The 24,103-nt window shown below is 45.9% G+C and overlaps 1 protein-coding gene across 3 annotated transcripts in view; it reads left to right on the top strand.

The window, feature by feature from the left end:
• The window catches only part of Wnt5b (Wnt family member 5B), a 109,503-nt gene that overhangs the window by 69,422 nt on the left and 15,978 nt on the right, over positions 1 to 24,103 (top strand). Inside the window, exon 1 of one of the 3 annotated variants that reach the window (XM_076567780.1) lies at positions 3,574 to 4,007. The exons of 1 other annotated variant lie outside the window; for it this stretch is intronic. In XM_076567780.1, the coding sequence (XP_076423895.1) occupies positions 3,978 to 4,007 (30 nt within the window). In that variant the 5' untranslated portion in view covers positions 3,574 to 3,977. Of the gene's footprint in view, positions 1 to 3,573; positions 4,008 to 16,433; positions 17,010 to 24,103 lie in introns of those variants that run through there. One more of the 3 variants, XM_076567779.1, reaches the window with a different exon arrangement.

The following is a 24,103-nucleotide window of genomic DNA, read 5'->3' as shown; positions in this document are numbered from 1 at the left end:
GAAGAGTGAAGCCTCTCCCCAGTTCCCGACAGTCCTTGCTTCTGGAACCTCTCGAGCAGAGCCTCCACTGCCTGCATTTCTTGCTGCATTTCTGTCTTCCAGGCTTCCTCTAGAGTGGCCCATTATCCAGCCTTCAGCAGCTTTTCTAGCCCAACATACCAAACCCTTCCGCATTCCTCCCACAAAAGCTTCAGAAGCCACAGGCAGGTTTATCACAGCAAAGGGCCACCTCTCTGATGTCCCAACTTCATTTCCATTGCTGTGACAAAGTACCCCGACAGACCGGGCAGTGGTGGCACAGGCCTTTAATCCAGCACTCAGGAGGCAGAGGCAGGAAGATCTCTGTGAGTTCAAGGCCAGCCTGGTCTACAGAGTGAGTTCCAGGACAGCCAGGGCTTCACAGAGAAACCCTGTCTTTGAAAAAAAAAAAAAAAAAAAAAGAAAAGAAAAAGAAGGAAGGAAGGAAGGAAGGAAGGAAGGAAGGAAGGAAGGAAGGAAAAAGAAAAACAAAATAAAACAAAGACAGGAAGGAAAGAAGGAAGAACCCTGACAAAAAGCAACTTGGGAGAGAAGAGGTTTATTTTAGCTCCTAATTCCAGTTACAGCCCATCATTGAAGGGAAGTCAGGCAGGAACCGGAAGTAACCATTCACATCCTTAGTAGAGAGCAGATAGACAAGGAAAGTTAGCATGTTTAGTGCTCAGCTAGCATTGTCTATTCTTACAGTCCAGGGCCCAAAAGCAGGGAGTGGCGCCACCCACTTTCAGGCTGAGTCTTCCCAAAATTAATTAAGGCAATCAAGACAATCCCTCACAGACATGCCCACTGGCCAACCCTGTGTAAACCAACCCTTGTTAAGATTCACTAGGTTATGCCACACTAACAGTTGAAACTAACCATCATAATGCCTATCTGGAGTTTCAGATAGAAAAAGCTCTAGAGCCTGGGTGTGGTGGTGTGTGCCTTTAATCTCAGCACTCCAGAGGCAGAGGTAGGCAGATCTTGGTGAGTTGCAGAACAAGCTGTTCTACAGAGTGAGTTCCAGGACAGCTAGGACCTCATAGTTGTGTGTACCATGTACCATGTGTGCAAGAGCCCACAAAAGTCAGAAGACATGTTGGAATGCCTAGAACTGGATCTATAATCACTTGTGAGCTGCCATGTGGATACTGGGAACTGAACCCAGGTCCTCTACAAGAACAAGTGCTCTTAATGACTAAGCCATCCCCAAGACCTATCTCTTTAAAAACAAAAAATGTTGGGGCTGGAGAGATGGCCCAGTGGATAAGAGCACTGGCTGCTCTTCCAGAGGATGCAGGTTCAATTCCCAGGACCCACATGGCAGCTCACAAGTGTTTGTAACTCAGTTCCATAGGATCTGATACTAATGTACATTAAAAAAAAAAAAGGTTAAATAAATTTTAAAAAATGTTACATTAAGCTTACTGCCTACCTTTTCTGTTTGTTTGATTTTTTTGAGACAGAGTTTCTCTGTGTAGCCCTGGCTGTCCTAGAACTCACTCTGGCCTTGAACTCAGAGATTGGCCTGCCTCTGCCTCCCGAGTGCTGGGATTAAAGACCTGCTCCATCACCACTACCCAGCTCCTGTCTTTTGTTAATGTACCATGAATGAATAAAATCTCCCACAGACGTGGGTCGTACAGATATACCTTGGCTGGTTGTCAAATCTTTCTTAGACTTTGTTTTCTGTTTTTAAAGAAATATAGAGGTTAGAGGAACAGAAACACAGCAAGGTGCAGAGCTGAGATCCAGGGGAGCAGCTGCTTGTACCTGGGCTTGGTTTTGAGCAAAAGTGGCCTGTTCCATTTCCCAAAAGGACAGTGAGGAAGCCACCCCTCTGAGGGACTGCCAGGGTCTGTGGCGTTGACTCAGGTTTCGCCTCCCCTCCTGCAGCCTTTCTGTTCTTATGCTCAGTCCTGTCTCCGAGATCTAACGCCTGATATCTGGATGGAGCAGGGATAGCTTCCCTAGCCTGTGGCCCCCTGTGGCAGGAGAGCTCTGCTATCTAGCAGCGGCTTTTGTTTTCAAAGATATGTCCGGGGCTGGGGAGATGGCCCAGTGGCTATGAGTATTTACTGCTCTTGCAGAGGACATGGGTTTGGTTCCTATCACCTACATGGTGGCTCGCAACCTCTTATAACTCCAGTTCTGGAGGATCCCACACTATCCAGCCCCTGGGCACCTGCGCACATGTGGTGCATATAAATTCACACACACACACACACACACACACACACACACACACACACACACAAATAAAAATTCTTTTCAAAGGTTTGCTAAATTGCATTTGCTTGATAGAGTATGTGTTTAGTGTGCAGGGGTCCTGGAATCTTTAAAGGCTGACCCCTTTTGGCAAAATAAAAATAATATAGAAAGGGCCTATAGCTCCCTTCCCTTCCGTCTTTATCTTACAGACCATGTTCCCTTTGGTGCCAACCAGGTGGCATAGTGAAGAGAACACAGGGTTTCGTAGGCACAGGCATAGCACACACTCACCACGGGGAGCCTATCTTCCCTCCCAAGTTGGCCAAATGTTTTCCATAGTTGAGTTTATGAGGGCCAGGCAGCTTGAACACATACAACTCCAGATCCAGATGCAAACAGCCAGTGCTTCCTGAGCAGGAGCTGTGGAGCAGGTGCTGTTCTAAGGTCTCTCATGGATGAGCCTTCCATCCGGTCGCCACGGCAGCTGGTCTTCATTCCCAACCCGTGAAGATGGTTACCAGTGAGGAAACCACTGTGCTGAGAGTCGGACAGCTGGCAGAACGACTCTTGTTGTTTTGAATTGGGTCTCTGTAGTGCAGGTTGGCCTTTAAACCATGATCCTCCTACCTCATTTTCCTGAGTGCTGGAGTTTGAACTCTCCAGACCAATCCACCATGCTTTGCCTGTTGTGATGCAGTTAGTATGTGATGCCATGTGCACCTGCTGTTGGCAGTGAGTGAGGTAATGGGTCAGTGTAGGGGTGGTGGTGGAGGGGGGTGTTGTATGCCCTCTGGGGAGGTAAGCTGATACAGTTTTTATTCCTTCAGGCCTATACCTAGCTCTGGCTTTGAATAAAAGACCTTGAATTGCTTGTGTGTAATTCTGTCACCCTCTAGTGGTCACATCTCTCTTAGCCCTGGACCCGTGAAACAGCCCCATTTCTGCCTCCACCTGCTAGAACTCAGGGCCTCACACCAGCTGAGCAGTCTTGTCCTCAGTGAGCCCTGGAGATGCCCATTCTTACCAAGTGCATCTTCGTCTTTGTGTGTTGGGATGGTTACTGCATCCAGGGCCATGTGCGGGCCACCAAGGCTGAGAGCAAGGCAAGAGTGGAGAAGAGAGAAGAAGCACCATTTCTAACCAGTTTCAGTTCTGCGTTCCCAGGGAAGCAGGCCAGGGTGACTCAACTAAACCTTGGGGTTGGACGGTAGCTTAGCCAGACATCTGACCCTGCCGCTTCTCCCTCAGGCCTTGTTCTCTCTGCTCTAAAGGTCATTTGTACGGGGCTCCCCTGAGATGATCAGATCCTGATAAATATTTAAGAAGGCTGGAAGGGGAAGGGAGGGTCAGCTCAGCCTGTCTGGAGCCTGGCTGAGCTAACCTGAACGCGGCTGCTCTGGGTTCTGGGCACCGCGAGTCTTCCTGGAAAGCCCTGTGTGGGTGAGCCAGGTACTTGGTGTCCCTTACATAACGTCATATCCACAGGAGTCTTGGGAACCAGCCTTGTTGGGGAGTTCACATCCAGGTCCCCTTCTCTGCCAGGAGAGGGTTCAAGGTCTAACAAAAGTCAGACTCTGGAGGGGTAGGAAAGGCTTCCCTTCATTCCACGTGCCAGGGGAGACGGTGTGGAGGTCAAACCATGTGTTTCTTGATAGCATGTGCTACTGTGGCTCCTGGAATTACAGCTAGTTGCCAAGAGGTCCGCGATTCTCATAATTCTGTGTGAAATTTCTGCCTGGATTTTTCTAATGTTGACACAGTTTGGGAATTACAGTTTGGTGAGTTTCTTGTTTGCTGTTTGCCTTTCACAGTTATTAATATTTTTTTTAATTTTGGAGGGGGGTCTCATTGTGTAGTCCAGGGCATCCTGGCACTAGTTCTCCATCCTCATCTGCCTCCCTGGTGCCAGGATTACAGATGCCACTGTGTTTGGCCTTTTGTTTTAAACTTTCTTAAAGGCAGAGAGTTGAGCAATTCACTCAAGTGTGGATGCTACTATTGTAACCGTTAACAGGTCCTTATTGTTTTTGTAGTTTGGGTACTTCTTTTTGGTGTATTTTTGGTAGAACCCAAGGTCGCCTGTGTGTTTGGTTAAGTGCCCTGGCTCTGAACTAATCCTACAGACTGAGGCTTCCTTGGTGTAACTGGTTGAGGGAATCTAAATCAGTGTTGTCAACTTCTGGCATAATAACAAACCGTAGTAATTAGGTGGCAGGGTCTTGGTAAGGTTCTGAATGTCCTGTGTAGAGATTTAATGACAGTATTGCTGTTCTGTAGCTAGAGTTTTCCGGCCTTGCCCACAGTCAGGACAAATCTCTGTCACCCGCCAGTCCCACAGCCGCTCAGACCCAACCAAATAAACACAGAGACTTATATTGCTTACAAACTGTATGGCCGTGGCAGGCTTCTTGTTAACTGTTCCTATATCTATAACTGTTCTTATTTTATAAATGATGAAATCAGGCACAGAATAAAAACCTTCCTTGGGGTCCTGGGAGCAGTTACGGTCGAGTGCATTTGTCCTCTGAACCTCACAGCACCAACTCATGCCAATACTTCGTGTTTGTTGTGGTCACCTGACCTCTGTGCTCTATATTTGAGTAGTTCTGTGTGATTTAATAATAAGGTACTGCCAGGCAGTGATGGTGCACAACTTTAATTCCAGCACTGGAGAAGCAGAGGCAGGCAGATCTCTGAGTTTGAGGCCAGCCTGGTCTACAAAGTTGAGTTCCAGGACAGCAAAGACTAAACAGAGAAACCCTGTCTCGGAAAACAACAACAACAACAACAACAACAACAATAATAATAATAATAATAATACATTGACAGGGGCTGGAGAAATGGCTCATTGGTTAAGAGTACTTGCTACTCTTCCAGAGGGTCCGGGTGTATTCCCAGCACCCACATGGCAGCTCACAACTATTTGTAGCTCTAGTTCCAGGGGCTCCAACACCCTCACACAGACATACATGTAGACAAAACACCAATGCACATAAAATAAAAATAAACTACTTTTTTAAAGTTAAAAAATAAACATTGGCAAAAGTATATTGACATCTGCCCGCGCATCCTGCTAGGTGAGTAGGTTGGCTTGCTCATACACATGCAGCCAAGGAGGAAAAGGAGAAATCCCAAGAGCATGTGTGCCTGCTCCCCACCCACCTTCGAGGCGGTTGAAGGGGCTGTGGGAAAATGGAGAATACCATCATTGGAGTTCTCTTTCAGCTTGCTTCTCCATGTTTCTGTTCCTGTAACTATAAAGTTTTGAAAGTGTGGTATAATGTAAAAAACATTATGTGAGCTAAAAGACAAAATGCTACTCCTGGAAGAGCTAAAATTGACTTAGCTGGCTTTGTGACTTCGTCAACAGTGTCGTTCGTATTCTGTATCTGTCACGATGGGAAAGGCGTAGCGGATGCTCTTGAAGTTGATGTATATTTGCTTCTTTATGTTGCCTTTAATATCCAGACAAGCCATTTCCTCCCTCCCTTCCTCCACGGCTCCTGCCTCTCTTCTTTTCTTTCCTGCGGTGCTAGCCAGGCTCGGGCCTTGTATGTGCCAGGCCAGGGCTTTACCACTGTCAGACCGTGGTTTTCATGATAGGCCTGTCATTCGTTAAAAATGCCCTGTTAACTGGGGCCGCAGCTACAAAACAAGTTCAAGGCCAGCCTGCCTCAAAGGTGGAGAGGGAGGGAGCCGAACACCTGTAAGGGATATAACAAGAGAATTTTGATTGCTACATAAAAGGATGAGTAAACCGGAGTTTACGTTTCTCGTTGTTATATAGCATTACATAGGAATCACATTTTGAGCATTTTAAAATCCTCAACTGAAATGGCCAACATTAAATCATCTTAAATTGTGCAAGGACCTGGGAGAGATCTGTTCAGTTCCAACACATTGTCTTGTTCGGGGGTGGGAGTGGGGGTTGTTTCAAACTGTTCATTTGGATTCTGAGAAAGATCTGGAAAAGAGAGAATTAAAACCCTAAATGACATCATAAACCATTGCTGTTCCACCACAGAAATGTCTCATACAAAGGCAAAACCAAACCAAATGGGAGTGGTTGCTGTAGTCTAATACCAACAATGGGAGGTGAAGACAGGGGGAATGGGAAATTCAGTGTCATCAGCTACATAGTGAGTTCCAAGGCCAGCCTGGGATACAAGAGACCCCTGCCTCAAAACACAGTGAAACCAAACCAAACTAAATAACTCAAGTTGGAGACAGGTGGGAGCTTTTGGTGTTGTGTACCAAGGTTACACATGGCAGTTAAACTGCTGCACAATGCCCTGTTTCTAAAAATGAGTGATGTAGGGGTTGGGGATTTAGCTCAGTGGTAGAGCACTTGCCTAGCAAGCACAAGGCCCTGGGTTCAGTCCTCGGCTCTGGGGGAAAAAAAAACAAAACGAAAGATGTAAATAAAAATGAGTGATGTGGCTGGAGTAGCCTAAAACTTGAATGCTCTCTTAAACATTAAAATTATATATATAATATATATATATATATATATATATATATATATATATATATATATATATATTAGTTGACTACCCACCCTGACAAGTCCCTAATGAGAGCAAATTATCTAAATATGGGAAGCAAATCAACAATAACAAGTTTTAGGTTTAGGAGAGAATTTGCAGTAAAGATAACACCCAGGGCCTTGTACATGTCAAACACATACATGCTCTACCACTCAGCTACACCCTCAGCCCCCAGAAACTTAGAGGGCACCCCCTAGATGCTCCTGGAATCTGCCCATGCATTGTCTGCAGCAGCATACTAGTTGGTTTGCTTATGATCTGATGATTGCCTGTGTTGTGTGTGTAGGTGAAAATACAGCAAGCCTCGTGTTGAGGGTCTACATTTTATGCTAAATTCTATTTCAATAAAAAAAAGTTGTTTGGCAGGAAAGAAGTCAAAGTATCCTTATTTGCAGATGATGTGATTCTGCACAATGAGACTGTAAAGACTCCATAAGAAAAGTTTTGTTTCTTTGTTTCATAAGAAAACTCTTAGAGCTGATAAATACTTTCAGCAAAGTGGCAGGATACAAAATTACTATACGAAAAATCAGTAGCCTTTCTATATCCTAGTAACAAAGAGGCTGAAAAAGAAATTAGGGAACATCCCACTCACGACTGCAAGGAAAAAGAAAAGAAACAGAAAACCTTGAGCCTCGGAATAAAACTAACCAAGGAAGTGAAAGGCCTTTATGGTGAGAGCTTTAAAGGAAGAAATTGGAAAAGGTACTAGAAGATAGAAAGACCTCTCTCTTGTGTTCATGCTCATGGATTAGAAGAATTAATATTGTGAAATGACTATACTAAAAGCAATCTACAGATTTAATGCAATCCTAATTTTAAAAAACACAATGCTATTCTTCACAGAAATAGAAAAAAAATCCTAAAATTAATATGGAGGCACAGAAGACCTTGGTTAAGGAAAGCAACCCCGAGGAAAAAGAATAGTGCTGAAGGTATCACCCAGATACAGACCTGCACAACTCTGGCCACTTGATTTCTGACAAGATGCCAAAAATCTGCAGTAGAGAAAGAAGTTTCTTTAACAAATGGCACTGGGAAAATTGGGTGTCCACATACGAAAGAATAGATGCCTATATCTCACCCTGCATAAAAGTCAACTTCAGATGAGTCAAAGACGCTAATGTAAGACCTGAAAGTCTGCAGCTGTTAGAGGGAAAACACTTCAGATGCAGGTATAGTCATGGCCATCCCAGCAGGACTCCAGCCCCTCAGGAAGTAAGGGCCATGGTTGGTAAGTGAAACCTCATGAAACTAAAAGGCTTCTGTACAGAAAAAGAAGCAGTTAATTGAGTGAAGAGATAGCCTACAGAATGGAAGAAAATCTTTTTGAGCTATACATCTGATGGAGAGCTAATATCTAGATGTACTATGAAGAACAACAAAAAGAAAAAAGAAAGAAAACAATCCACTTGGTAAATGGCCCAATGAAATGAACAGATATTTCTCAAAAGATGAAATACAAAGGACCAATAATCGCAACTTCACTAGCCCTTGGAGAAATGCACACACTTCATTGAGATTCCATCTTTCCCGTTAGAAATGGCAGTCATTAAGAATACAAACAACACCAGGTGGTGGTGGCACACACTTTTAATCCCAGCACTCAGGGAGGCAGAGGCAGGCGGATCTCTGTGAGTTTGAGGCCAGCCGGGGCTACAGAGCGAGATCCAGGACAGCTGGGACTACACAGAGAAACCCTGTTCATGAAAAACCAAAAGAGAAAGTAGAAGTAAAGCTGACTGAGGGGACAAAGGATGCTAACGGGAACAGGGAAGGGTGAGCAGGAGGGTTTGGGGGTATGAGCTGAAATATGCTCAGCATAGTATATATACATATATGCAAACTTAAAGAATACATTTTCAAAAGTTTGGTTTTGGAAGCTCTACAAGAAGATTACCATGTCGCCCCTGGTCAGAAAAGTGGTCATCACTGAGGAAGCCCTGAGGACCTGGCCATGGGACCCCCCCCCCAGCTAAGCTGTGGAATAGCTTATATATGGAAGAGCTCGGAATAGCTAGGCATGGGTCCACGGCATGCACAGCTTGTGCCAGGACGGGTAGCAAGCTCTACCAGATGTGGCCGGAATCTGAAAGCTGCGGCCTGGGACTTGGCTAGGAACATTGCTTTGCTGCCCGATGTCACTGCGTGCTGCCAATGCAACCCACAAGAGAACTTCCAGAGCCTTCTCCCTGGAGGAGCTGCTAGCCAAGGTGCTGCCTTGCCACAAGGAAGCTGTGCTGAGACCACAGTGATGGTTTCCCGGCATCTCTGTAAGTGGCCACACTGTTGTTTCCTCGGGAATTTTCATCATATTTTTCAGATGAACGCCTTAGTTTTTACAACTGATGTTGAAAAGTGAAAATATGACCAAAGTATCTGAAGTTATGGAAATACCATATCATAGGGAGATCTGGCATGGATTATGATTAATGAACCCTATAAATTATAGTTATGTTGTTAAATGTGAGTGAAGACTCATAGTCACACATACAAAATTAAAAGAAAAGATGAATTGTCACAGGAGAGATCAGCTGTCATCCCTGAGAAATAGTTAATACATTTAATTCAATTAAATGGTATTAATCTAATTTAGTGACTGTGTCTAAATTCTTGTGTTACATGTACAATGCAATTAAAAGGCTCAAACTTGAATGGTACAAGTAAAGTTAAATTGTATGCAGTTCTATTTTTCTAATGGAAATAAACTAGACATGTAGCTTATAATTTAAATGGCTGTTTCTGTGTATGATGTCGGGGGTTAATGGGTCAAGAATATTTACTTCTATGCATACAGATCATCTCAGATTCTGGGCAGCCTTATCCTAAACAGGAAGGTTGTGTGGCCTGCCTCTGGCTCCAGGACTCTCACTTATGATCACTGCCTCTTCCCTGGGAATGTCTGCTCCATTGCTAAACCAAGGCAAGGAGAGATGGCTCAGAGGTTAAGAGCACTGGCTGTTCTTCCAGAGGTCCTGAGTTCAATTTCCAGCAACCACATGGTGGCTCACAACCATCTGTAATGAGATCCACTGTGGTGGTATTGTGTTCCCCAAAATATTGTGTACCTTAATAAACTTATCTGGGGTCAGAGAACAGAAAAGCCACTAGTTAGGCAGTGATAGCACACGCCTTTAATCCTAGCATTCCAGAGACAGAAATCCCTCTGGATCTCTGTGAGTTCAAGGCTACATTGGAAACAGCTAGGCATGGTGACTCACACCTTTAATCCCAGGAAGTGAGCCTTTAATCCCAGGGAGTGATGGTAGAAAGCAGAAAAGTATATAAGGCTTGAGGACCAGAAACTAGAAGCATTTGGCTGGTTAAGGTTTCAGGCTTTGGAGCAACAGTTCAGCTGAGATTCATTCTGGATGAGGACTCAGAGACTTCCAGTCTGAGGAAACAGGACCAGCTGAGGAATTGGCAAGGTGAGATAGCTGTGGCTTGTTCTGTCTCTCTGATCTACCAGCATTGACCCCAATAACTGGCCTCGGGTTTGATTTTATTAATAAGAACTTTTAAGATTCATGCTACAATCCTGTGCCTTCTTCTAGCCTGCAAGGACACATGCAGGCAGAACACTGTAAACATCATAAATAAATAAATCTTAAACCAAGGCAAGAAATCTTCAGCCCCTAGTCCAAGACATGTGGTGGAGTAACTCTAAGCTGGATCCCAGGAGTCTCCCTTGTAATCTTAGCCACTAGGGGAGGTGATAGAAGGAGGATCCCTTGAGCCCAGGAGTTTGAGGCTAGCCCAAGCAACACTCCTGAGCTAGCCTGAAACCCTATCTCAAGAAGAAAAAGAAAAAGATCTGGCAAGATGGTGTTATGCCCAGATCGTGGGGACCCCCCAAAAAGACTACCACAGAGACAGAATCCTGTATGTAAAGGCAAAGAGCCTTTATTTGCAAGCTTGGAGCTTGGTCTCTCTGTCTGTCTGCTGCAGTGGTGAGAGCAGAGAGCCTGGAGCCCAGGCAGGGTGGGGTTTTTATCATAGCAGAGGTTGGGGTGAGGGGGTTTCCAGGGTTCAGGACCCTGATTAGCTGACATTTGTCTAGGGGTATAGGGAATGTTTGGAATGTCAGGTATATTCTCTTAGATGCAGGCCCCACTGGGTGGGGTCAGCTTATGGCTTTTCCTGGATCCAGGTGTTGCCTGCCAGAAGTTGTGTCTGGGCCTCTAAGCCTGTCATGGCAGCTGTGTGGTCAAGCTGTTTTGCCCCCCCCCCACACACACACATCCCCCCTTCACAAGTACCAATGACAGGACTCAATCGTGAGTCCTATCTGCCCAGGGGTTTAAGGGTATTGGGACCTAAGAACCTAGCAAATTTTTCTAGGGCAGTGACATCTGTATCTATTGCCATTTTTTAAAAATTATTATTATTTTTTTTTCAAGACAGGGTTTCTCTGTGTAGTTTTGGTGGCTGTCCTAGATCTTGCTCTGTAGATCAGCCTGGCCTCCAACTCACAGAGATCTGCCTGGTTCTGCCTCCCAAGTGCTGGGATTAAAGGCATACACCATCATTGCCCGGCTTCTATTGCCATTCTTAAGGCCCTGTAGTTCTGACCTTTGAGTCAATTGACAACTCTGAACCTATTTTTCCTGGTATGTCAGTGGTCATTATAGTTAGCCACTTTGTCCCCTATGCCAGGGAGTTTCCTTTTGACCTAGCATTTCAACCTATTTTGGGTGGGGAACATGAGGCGATGTATTCTCTTCTAGAACTGCTTCTAGCTGACATTAGGGTACCATGAGTTGTCAGGGCCCCCAAAAGGCTGAAAGACTAGTCAAAGGCTGGGCAATGGGGCATCTGTCAGAAGCGTGTAGCTATTTGACCCAGCTGTAGAGACAGGGAACAATCACATTGTCTGGGCTTAATGAGTAAAGACACTTGTCACTAAGCCCAAGAGTGCAAGTTCAATCCCTGAGAGCCAAGTGGTAGACAGAAAGAGCCAGTTCCCACCAGTCATCCTCTGATAGGCACACACATGCATGAACACACATAAATAAGTAAACAAAAATGTTACAAAGAAGAGAAAAAGTGTAGAACAGTGACGTGAATTCTGATCACTTTTCCGTGGATACATGTTTGGGGTGGTGGGAAGTTAGGGTGAGAGAGATGAGGGGAAGGAGGTTGAATTTAAATTTACAGGGACGGGGGACTTTCCTGGAGCCGAATAGAAGCCGAGAGAGAAACTACACAGGCATCTCTGCTTTGCCTCAGTCTTTGGTGGTATTTTCTTAATGTTGGAAAAATGTGGTAATTTATTATTTGCTGCACACCAACCCAAGCTGCCCCCCCCAGACCACATCTGTTCATATTCCATTTGTGTGATACTGGGCTATTTTCCATTGCCTTTCTGTGTTGACATTGGCTTTTAGTGTCTGGGCATGTGGTTTCCCTTGACACAAACATGGACTCATTTCTTACCACTGAAATTTTCCTAGGGTGCTAGCATTTCAGGATGGAGGGGTGTGAGCATGTGATTTCACATCCTCCTCTTTGGGTGCTGCCATTGCCTGGGCTTCCTATGGTGTACTAAATGGGCCACATCCGAGCAGCTACAAAAGGAGGCTGGAACTCGTGAGATGGCTCAGTGGTTAAGAGTAGTTGCTGCACAGTGGAAATTGTGAGAACCAGAGTTTGGATGCCAGCACCAGCATAATCCAGGCATCATGAGAAAAAAAAAAAAAAGCCCAGTACTCTCCCTCAAGTGTCCTACTCACTCTTATGACCCCCTCTGCTATGGGATGCAGAAATATGAAGCAGAAATTCAGCTGACGATAGCAAAGCTAAAGCTATTACCTGGAAAAGGCATGGATTTTTCATGCATTCTTTTGAATGCATACATGTGTGCATACACTAAAACATACACACAAATCACAAATCTGTAAATAAAATCTAAAAATAAATAACAACAAGAAAGGACCGCTTGTAGGCAATCAAGGAGATGGAAATGCTAGGTACATTAGCACACATTCAGCATGGACCTCAGCTTGATTTTGGCAGCCTAGATAGGGTCAGGGAGTCTGGTCCTTCTCTGCAGAACTGGAAGCATCCCTTCCTTCCGTTTCTGCACTGTGCAGATCTGCTGGGCTCTTTCCCTGAATGGGAGCTTTGGGCACTGGCCATTGATAGTGTTTGACAGAGGACATTCATCGGAATTTCAGAATTCCCCTGCCAGTTTCTTTATTATTACTATTACTACTACTATTATTATTACTATTACTATTACTATTATTACTACTACTACTACTACTACTACTACTACTACTACTACTACTACATTTATTTACTTATTAATTTTTTGTGTATGTCTGACTATGAGTGCACACATAGTATGGCAAATGTATGGAGGTCAGAGGACCACTTTGGGGAGTCAGCGTTTGTGTTCCACTATGTGGATCCTCAGGTGGTCAGGTTTGGTGGCAAACACCTTTACCTGTTGGGTCATCTTGCCAGTTCCACTGTTGGTCTCTTAAAGGGATTTTAAACTAATTGCTAAATGCTTTTGAGAACGTTGTTTCCTTTCGCTGATAGAACCCAGATGGCAGGGGTGGGGTGGGGTTTTTCCTCATTTGAGTCACTTTACCAGCACCTTGTCATCTAGACACAGAGGGTGACTTCAGGACAGCGTCGTGGCTGCAGAGCGTGGTTAGGTTTGGAAAAGTAATCGGGCAAAAATAGACAAACAAAAACCAGGGAAAGTTTGGGGAGAGAGAAAAGCTCTCTGATTCAACACTTCCTCTCCCTGTGTGGTGGAAACACATATCTAGTTACAGGGTATCATCTTTGGCAAGAACTTTTTTTTTTTTAAACTGGATTTAGCCAGGCAAAGCCAGTATCTCCCTGGTCAGCTGAGGTGAAGGCTCCATCTGCCTTACGTATCGCAGGCAGCATTGTTTGCCTAGGGACCCTCCGCACAACCTTTACGGAGGATTGGAACCTCCAGCTCAGCCAAGTTCCAGGTCCTGGGTGAGATTGGCAACCCCTTTGACCTCAGCTGAGAGAGCTGGATGTGGATGTCACAGAGAGCCTAAGTATGGAGGCCCACAGCACCTGCTCATGGTGCTTGTCCTCCATTTATGCACAGCGAAAGACAGGCAGGCCTACCCTGGGGGCACAGGGCCGCACCAGCGTGAGGACCGAATGGACTAAGCTGATGCAGATACTGCTGCTAGCGTTCGGCACCCGCTAGCAGACACAGGGGGATGCCTCCGTCTGCAAGTGTCCTAATTTTAAAAATAAATGGTCTATGAAAGAGGCATTGCAGATGGCTAATAGACATGTAAAATATCTGTGTCTTCACCGAGCACCAGAGGAATGCAATTTAAGATGTGCTGACTTAGTATGAATACTAAAAGTCGGCTTAGTGTTTTCTTAGGCTTTACTTTCACCAGAAGTTGGAAATTCTACACATAAACTTACTTGAAAGTGCAATTGCCCAGTAAGCCTAATGATCCCGCGGAACCAGACCTGTGTCTGGTCAGAGATGTGAAGGGTCGTAACGACGGGACAAAATTGTGTGGGTTTGGCTCTGATACCCGCTTCCCCGCCGTGCTGGGATAGACCCAAGCATGCTAGGCACGTGCTTTAGCATGGAGCTGCACACCCAGCCTCCTCTCTCGTTATCCAGAAGAGATGGACAGGGCAAGAGAAGTGGGGCTTGTCAAGGCCACAGCTGTGCAGGGCTGGAGTCGCATTAGTAAACTACGATGCGCTGCCACTTAAGCCTGGGTGGTCAATAGCTTCATGCCAGCGGTGGTCAGGAGGCTAGGTGGGTAAAGCCATTTGCTACTAAGCCTCAGGGCCTGAGCTCAGTCCCCAGCACCCACAAGGTAGAAGGAGAGAACCAACTACCACAAGTTGTTCTCTGACCTCTACATGTGTTATGGCATGTATATGTGTACACACACACACACACACACACACACACACACACACTGGGATAAAAACGCCTGGAAGATTCAGCTTTTTATACCTCAACAGTGTGTGTTTTCCTGTCTTTTCAGGTAGGTAAGATGCCATATGCCTTCAGGAACAGGGATTGGAGTATCGTTCCCTCATTCACTGTCTGTCCTTAGAGAAGCAGGAAGCTGGACATCTCTGTCTTTTTCAGGGGGACAGTAACTACATTAGTTGGAAGAAAGAAAGAAAGAAAGAAAGAGAGAGAGAGAGAGAGAGAGAGAGAGAGAGAGAGAGAGAGAGAGAGAGAAAGAAAGAAAGAAAGAAAGAAAGAAAGAAAGAAAGAAAGAAAGAAAGAAAGAAAGAAAGAAAGAAAGAAAGAAAGAAAATCTTAAAAAAAAAAATGAGAAGCAGAGCTGGTCATAATGGCTCATGCTTTTAATCCTGGCACTCAGGAGGCAGAGGTAGGCAGGTCTTTATGAGTGAGGCCAGCCTGGTCTACATGGAAAGTTCCAGGCTAGACAGGCTATATAGTGAGACCCTGTTTCAAAAACAAACAAGCAAACAAAAAGATATGATCCACATACGAGAGTAAGCATGAGAAGTTTATCTTTCTGAGTCTGGGTTACCTTACTTAATAAATTACTTCCCAGTTCCAATTCCATCTATTTTCCTGCAAACTGCATGATTTTTCTTTTAAATTCCATTATGTTCATGTACCATGTTTTCATTATCCATTCATCTATTGATGAATATCTTCACTGATTCCATTTCCTGCCTATTGTGAGGAAAGCAGCCATAATAATGAATGAATAAGTATTTCTGTAGTAAGATGTAGATTCCTTTGGGAATATGTTCAGGAATGATACAACTAAATCATATGGAAGTTCTATTTTTAGCTTTTTGAGAACCCTCCACACTGATTCCCATAATGTGGACGAGTTTATACTCTAAGAGGGTCAGTTTTCTAATACAGCCAGCCAAATGCACCGACAGACACTTGCAGTCCTCAACACTTGGAAGGCTGATACAAAGGCATCCCACGTTCCAAGCCCTTGGCTTGGGGAACTTACAGCCTCCTGTCATAAAACAAGGGCAGGGGTGTGACTTGGTGGTAGTGCACTTGCTTGGCATGCCCAAGGCTGGGTCCAATCCATGGCAGCAACAATAACAGAAAACTGAGTGGTTGAATGTAATACAAATTAGACTAAGATAAGGCTTTGGGCTTATTGTTGAGTTATGTTACCACTTAACAGGTTGTTATTAAAGGTTGTTATGTCAACCTTAGTGTTGAGGTTATGTTACCGTTGGAACAACCCCCCACCACCAAGATATACATTGGCTCTAAAAAGCTGTAGTTTATTTATTTATTTGTTTGTTTGTTTATTTATTTATTTGTTTGTTTTTTTGAGACAGGGTTTCTCTGTGTAGTTTATTTTTATCCTGTGTGAAAACCCAGGTAGTGGTAGTGCATGCTTTTAATCCCAGCACTTGAGAGGCAGAGGCAGGTAGATCTCTGTAAGTTCAAGGCCAGCCTGGTCTATGAAGCAAGTTCCAGGACAGCCAGGACTACACAGAGAAACCCTGTTTTGAAAAACAAAACAAGCAAACAAAAAGCCCCAAGTGGATGTTCCACTGTTGGGACATTCTCCACTGGTCATTTGAGGACCTGAACTGCTTTCTGACTTGGATCTCTGTCTTTGGCCTTGGCTTTGAAGGCTGCTGTTTTAGTCGGTTAGTTAGATAAACAACTTTTAAAGCGGAAACTCACAGTTCGGTCATTGTTGGCTATGTTACTTTTGGGCCTATGGTGAGAGGGAACATCATGGTGGGAGCCTGAGATGGAGGGAACTGTTCACTCCATGGCTAACATGTTAGAGACAGCCGGGGAGGACCTCAGGTCTCCATATCCCCTTCAAGGGTACAACTGGTGACCCCGTTCCCTTCTCCTAGACTGCACCTGGGAAAGGTTACATCACCTCCCAATAGTGTCAGACACTAGAGACAAAGCCTTTCACGCAGGGGCCGTGTTCTAAATATAGCAGCTACTCTGCTCACCTTCATCAAAGCGTAGAGGACGGCCCTGGGAACGTTTTGTTTTTGTAGGCCAGTCCCAGAAGCTACAGAATGATTTCTTCTGTCATCTCACTAGATCTCAGTAATCCAGGGACGTCTTAGCAATAAAAGCCAGGGAATACAGTCACGCTGTGTGCAAGTACCAGAGGACCTGAGCAAGGAGAGACGCCATAAGAGAATGAAGTGACTTCTTGGATAAATATGTACAAAGCTAGGATGCAGACGTTGCCCTTTCTTAGATTAACTGTAAGTTGTTTTCTTTTTAATTTTTAAGGATTATATCATCGTTTGTGTGTGGGAAAGTGGAGAAAGCCCTTAGTGAATGAGGTCCTGAGTAAATGTGGGCTGTTGGCATGGACACAGCCATGTCCAGGACCAATGCCTCAGCCCCATGTGAGCGGCAAAGTCTTCCATGGGTGAAATATGAGCGGCAGCAACACCTTCCTCTGGTCCAAGTGCGAATGATGATAGTGTGTGCTGAAAATGTTCACTGTAGATTTCTGCCTCCAGATATTTCCTGAAGACTGCTCCCCAACAGAGACTGTTCACAGCGTACCATAACACCGCCTCCCTGTTTAACTGTATATAATAAATATTCTGTGTCGCCGAGGGCCTGTGGCTTCTCCATCAGAGAGCCCAGTCCACCCCATCCCAGCTTTTCTGTGTGTTCATGTGTCCTTTTTATCTTCATTCCCATTGCTGTGAGGAGACACCATGACCACGGCAACTCTCATAAAGGGAAACATTTCATTGGGGCTGGCTTACGGTGTCAGTGGTTTGTTTAGTCCATTATCATCATGGTGGGACATGATGGTGTGCAGGCAGACGTGGTGCTGGAGAAGGAGATCAGAGCTCTACATCTTGATCCACAGGCAGCAGAAGACTGTGTCCCACACTGGTTGTAGCTTGAGCATATATGAGACCTCAAAGCCCACCCCCACGGTGACACACTTCCTCCAGCAAGCCCACCCCTCCTAATAGTGCCACCCCCTGTGGGCCAAGCATTCACACACATGATTCTGGGGGGCCATTCCTGTTCAGACCACCACAGGTCCCATGCCACTCCAGTCATCTCAATCCCGGGAGCTGTGCTGGATGTGGCATTTGTGTGTGTGTGGTGCGTGCACATGAGTACATGTGACACTGTGTGGTATGTAGGCCAGAGGACAAGTCTGTAGAGTTGGGTCTCTCCTTCCGTCTTCACATGGCTTTCAGGATGGAACTCGACTTACCAGATTTGTGTGGCAAGTACCTTTACCCACTCAGCCATCTCGCTGGTCCAATTTTTGTTCATTTTAATGAGGAACTTTGGATGACTCATTGTATATGCTTTAAGCTGTGTTTTTTTATTTTTTTTTTTTCGTTTTTTGTTTTGTTTTGTTTTTTGAATGGTGACCCCTTCTGATCAGTGGCGTGGGTTTGTAAGGTAGCTGGATCCCCAGAGATCAAATGTACTTTAGCCTCCTAAGGTGCCCTTTGGTATGGTGGGCTCTCCCCAAGCCCCTTTCTCCCCCCTTTTAAGTGGTCATCTAGGCAGATGAGAAGCACAGCCTCTATCAGGCCAGCTAGCCCAAGGTCATGGTGGAGCGAATACCCTCTACAGACAGAGACAATTGTTTCTCTTCCCTGTCCTGCTTTCTCTCTCCACAGTGCTGGGGTAAAACCCGGCTCCTTACAAATGCTTGGCAAGAGCTGTCCCACTGAGACACTACCAGACTCGGGGCCTGTTTCAGTTCAGTGGTGAGGGGTAAGCAGTCTGGAATCTGAGGGCCTGCACCAGAGGATAGTACAACCCTGTCCTGTTGGTTCTCTGTGCCAACTTGTCATTCTACACCTATTTTCCTCTCGCATGACCCTGTGTTCTCCTTCTGCCCTTCCCAGGTTCCCACAGTTTCTGACCCTCTGCTGGGAGCCCAGCCTTAGCCTTTCACTCTGTTCTCCATTGCCCATTATTCCCACTAGTCACCACGTTTTCTAAATACACATCTGATGGTGCTTCTACCTACGTGGTGCCTGGAACAGCTCCTGTAAGCCTCAGAACAAAGCCCTCACTCCTTGTCGGGTCCCCATGGACCCCAAGAAGTGTCCCCAGTATGGGGGTTCTGTTGCACCAAGAACACACAAGTTCTGTTTGTCTCTGGATTTTGACGGCGTACCCTGTTCTAGTTCGTTAGCTGTTACTGTGAAGGACACTAACCAGGGGACTGGAGAAGGGATTCAGTGATTAGCTCTAGCGGAGGACCTGAGTTTGATTCCCAGCATGAAAATGGTGGCTCACAACCATCTGTAACTCACACAGACACACAAGCACATAGACACACAAATGCATAGATACACAGAGACACACAGAGAGACCTCCACAGACACATAGATGTAGACACACACAAGCATGCACAGTGACACATACACAGACATACAGACCACACACTGACACACAGACAGACATACACAGGTACAAACACAGACACACAAGCACATAGACACACAAATGCATAGATACACAGAAACACACAGAGAGACCTCCACAGACACATAGATATAGATACACACAAGCATGCACAGCGACACATACACAGATATACAGACACACACACTGACACACAGACAGACACAGGTGTGTCTTGTACACAGGTACACAGGTACAAGCACAGACACACACATAGACACACACAGACATATACACTATAGAGTTGTTTAGGGAAAAAGAGCACCTTGCTTTCAGAAAACTACATGTGTGCAAACCAGCCTTACATATAGTCAGGAGTGAGAATTTAGTGAAATGATGACTAGAGCTGTAACACATAGAATAATACACAATGCATACACTGACGCTCCCTTAGGGAGCAGAGTGGCAGACTCCGAAGTCTTGGGAACCTGTGTTCAAGTGGCTATGTGAGCAGCTGCAAGAACTGTGACAGAAACACTAGATGGGGAGGTGAGTCTGGGCCCTCCTGCCCGCTAGGGTGTTCATGTTCCAAAAGATTTAAATCGTTGTTAAGCAAAGAGATTTGGCCGCCTGTCAATTAGTGGGTCTTTCTGTCTGTCTGTCTGTCTGTTTGTTTTTGAGACAGGGTCTCAAGTAGTCCAAGTTGACCCCAAACTCCTAACGTAGCTGAGGCTGTCATTGAACTCCTGATTCTTCTGTGCCTCCACCTCCCAAGTGATGGGATTATAGGTGTGTGCTATTGTATAGACCTGTCTCCTTTTGTTTGTTTGTTTTTGTTTTCAGAGACAGCTTTCTCTAATAACAGTTCTGGCTGTCCTGGAAATTGCTTTGTAGACCAAGCTGGCCTCAGACTCACAGAGATCCACCTGCCTCTACCTCCCGAGTGCTGGGATTAAAGGCGTGTGCCAACAGTGTCCAGCCTGTCTCCTCTTTTTAAAATAGCATCGTTTCTCAAGGTCTTAAGGAAATTTTTTACATTTTAATTTAGTGTGTGTGTGTGTGTGTACATGTCGTACCATGGTATGAGCATGGGGGTCAGAACACAACTTGTGAGAGTCTGTTCTCTCCAAAATGTGGGTCCTGAGGATCAAGCCATCAGGCTTCGTACCAGACACCTTTACCTGCCGAGCCATATGGCCAGTCCTTCTCCCAGTCCTTTTAAACTATGCTCCAGTTTGCAAAGTCAGAAGTACATTGGGTTGGTAGCACAAGATCCACTTGTTCCAGTGAGCCAGTACAGACAGGCTGTCAGTTGCCCTCCATGGGGCTCCAGAGCTACACCACATACCCCTTCCCTCCCTGGAACTCCCGAATTCCCAGGGTATGGAAGCAGCCCATACCCCAGAACACCACAGCAGATCAAAATAGGTTACTTTGCAAGATGAGAGCATCTTAACACCTTTTCCACAATCCTCCAATTCCTTGAAAACAAGCCTAAAGCATTGGCTCTCAGAATTTGTTCCTCAGAATAATTTCCTAAGTCACAATGACTTAGGGGCCACCCATTTCTGCCTTCCTCAAAAGAGGCATCTTTTAAGATAATTGTAATTCATCAAGATGCCAGAGGATGAAAATTCTTTCTATTTTCTGCACAGAATGAAACTTGCATAGTCTTTTGCTTGGCAATTGAGGGAAAAAATGGTGCTTTTTCCAAGTAAAAGGATTCAGCTGGGACCTGCCACTTCCGGGAACCATGCACTCAGGGTTGTGAAGGGGGACGACCTGGAGTCTGGGGGCTCCGTTGGCTTTGTGGCATTTATTCTCATATCGTCAGTTGATTTGAGAGTAGGTCACTTATTTTTCAGGGCTCTGGAAGCTGACTGTCAGTCTGGGATCACACACACACACACACACACACACACACACACACACACACACACACACACACGCCTCCTCACAGGGAACACCAAATGCATTCTAGGTTAACTTCTCCCCCAAGTGCCAGAATTTCAATCTCCTCACTTCTACCCACCCCCTCTCCTTCCCCTAAGGCACCCCTCAGACACATGAGTTCCCCAGGGGCTGCTGTCAAAGGTGGTAGCGGGCAAACCTTCCTCCCTCCCCACCACAGATTTTTTAATTTTCATCCCCGCCAACTGTGAGGAAGTAGATCACACAAAGGAATGCCGTGCCTTAGGGCTAAGGGGATTCGCTGAGCAAATCCGGAAGAAGAATGGGGGGCAGGGTAGAGGCAGAGGCCCTTGGGAGAAATAATTAAGGCTGGCAGGGAAAGGCTGTGTTAATTGAGCTGAGCCGAAGATGAGCATCTGGGGATTCCTTCAAGAGACTGGGATTTCCTGATAAAGTCTTCCTTACATGGTCGCATTAATCTTTGGTCACTATAAGAAAAATGCCTTTTAGAGAAGAAAGGTATCCATGAAAACAGTCACGCCAGACACAGAGCTGGCTGGTGAACTAAATAGTGACCACAGAGCATAAATAAATAAATAAATAAATAAATAAATAAATAAATAAATAAATAAATAAGGAACAGAAAGTAGCTTGGCCAAAGCCTGGTTTCCTTGTGGTGAAAGGAAACCAGAATGCATTGACTCCTGGTAGGAAGACTGCAGGCTCACGGACAGGATGCCAGACAGGATGCCGGGGGTGGGGGAGGTGGGGGAGTGGGGTGGGGTGGGGGGGGTTGTGTGCTGATGTGCTCCATATCTGTTCCACCCTCCAATATTTATGTCGCAGGGCTGTCTCTAAATTAATAGACATTTGTTTAATATTTCCCTTTGAGCTTGATTATTCTTTTTGTAAGAAGGAAAGGGGGCAGGGAAGGGTCTTAGTGTGCCCTATGTGACTGAGAATGCACAGAGATCCTCCATCCGTGCTAATGGGATCTTTTCTCAGTTTTGAAGATTTCTGTTGTGTAATGTACAATACAGGAACTCAGGAAATGGCGGAGAGCCATGATGTGCACGTAATATGTGCATGGCCAAGTAAATGACACCAGTGAGCTGGCCTTATCCATTACCCAGGCTGAGCCAGAGAACTGTGCTGGTACCCAGAAACTCCAAGTCTCTTCCTCATCATGGTCCATTCCCTCTGCCATCCTAGAGGGAACCCTCACGTGGTGTTGATGATAATCAGCTTTTTGCTCTTCTGTATGGCTTACACCTGTATCCTCTGACTCGTTTTTCTATGTTATGTTGGTAAGATTTGAGTATGTGGTTGTATGCGGCTGTAGCTTGTTCATTTTTATTCCTGCACAATATTTCATTGCAACCACAGATCACAGCTGGCCCATCATCTCACTGTTGATGGACACTGTTGGTGGCATGAGGCTGATGCAAGGCTGCAATCTTGTTACTTTTTATTTTTATTTGGCTGAGAGTAGAACTCGTGGACTGGGGCATCCTAAGTCTTGGAGATCAAACGCAGGCTTGGTGGCAGGCAGTGTCCTAGAACTGCTGTTGACGTACTTCCTGGTGCATAAATATCTTCAGGAGGGACCAGCGTCATCATCGTGAACACATGTTTAAGTGCTAACCGCTTCATTTAGATGTAACCCATGTCCTGTGTACATCTAAAGGGTACAGTCAAGTGGTACTTGATGAAATCACAGGCTTGTGAAGGAAGCCACATCATCAGACAGTGGAACAACACACATACTAGAGGCTTTTTTGTTTGGGTTTCGGTTTGATTGGTTGGTTGGGTTTGGGGTCAGTTTTTAAACTTCACTTGTAACGGGCTGAGAACTCAGTCTTGCACAGGGTGGCCAGAGCTGCTGGGGGCCATTGTATTTTCCCTTTGTTTCGGAGGCAGGAAGGTGTGGAATTTGTAACCTCTATGAATCTGGCCCTAGATGGCCTATGGGCCTCTGACCCGGGCAGTCAGATACAGTGATTTTAGCAGGCATTGGCTGTCTGTCTCTGAAGTGATGCCCTCCCCGACTCCCAATTTGACTTTGGTTAGACTTAGGACTTCCGAAGGATTTTCTAGGAGCCTGTTAGGGGGTGTGAGATGGGAAACGTGGGGTGAGGAGGCTCAGGGACATTGGTACCATCCATTGGGAGAAACCTATGCTACTTGGTAGTGTGGCTGTGTGATGACCCATGGGGCGGGTGCTGGTGGGGAGTAGGGAGTTTTCCAGCCTGTAGTGGTTTGGCCAGGGCAGCCAGAAAAGAAGGCTGAATGGTCCCCAAGAAGGACTGGGAGGAGAAGCTGGGGATGTTTGGACAAGGAGGCCCTTTGAAGTGTTTCTCTTGTGTATCATCTCTATCCCAGGCCTGGACCCTCCCCTCCATAAAGCCATCAGCTTCTGGAGCCAGCCTTATCAGTGCCCCATCTCTAAGTTCTAAGTTCACAGACCTCCTATCTTGAGGTGGAGGAGGATTTATGGGGGGTCTGGGAGGGGGAGGGACATCCCTTAGAGGAGGCCGTGAAGTCGGTTAGAAAAGTCGGAGTTGTTAGTGGCCCCGCTAAAGGCCGGATCATTTCCGAGCTGGTTCTACATGACAAAGGCTAAGGAGCAAATCTCTCTTTGATCTGCTCTGCCCCTTGCCGGCCCCACACACCTGCCTGTTGGTGCCCAGCCCCAGCTGAGACCTGAAGCAGGAAAACCAAAAGGGGTGGGGAACAGGCATGTCCCAACTCTGAATCCTGCTCCAGCCATCCTCCTCCCTTCGTGGCCCCAGGTCAAACATATTTCCTAGACCGATGGTCTAAAAAGCATCTGCTGCTGCCCCCTCCCGGAGAGTCTAGAGACCCAGAAGCTCAGCATCGGCATGGTGAGCTGGGACTGCCGGGAGGTGTGTTGTGCCTGCCTGTGCACTCGTGTGGGGTGTGGGGTGTGGGGTGTGTGGTGTGTGCGTGCGTGCGTGCGTGAGTGTGTGTGTGTGTGTGTGTGTGTGTGTGTGTGTGTGTGTGTGTGTAAATGAAGAGAACC

This window comes from Peromyscus maniculatus, chromosome 3 (assembly GCF_049852395.1).
Source record: "Peromyscus maniculatus bairdii isolate BWxNUB_F1_BW_parent chromosome 3, HU_Pman_BW_mat_3.1, whole genome shotgun sequence".
Lineage (NCBI taxonomy): Eukaryota > Metazoa > Chordata > Mammalia > Rodentia > Cricetidae > Peromyscus > Peromyscus maniculatus.
Note: the sequence above shows the minus strand (reverse complement) of the source record. Positions and strands in the feature narration are given on the sequence as shown.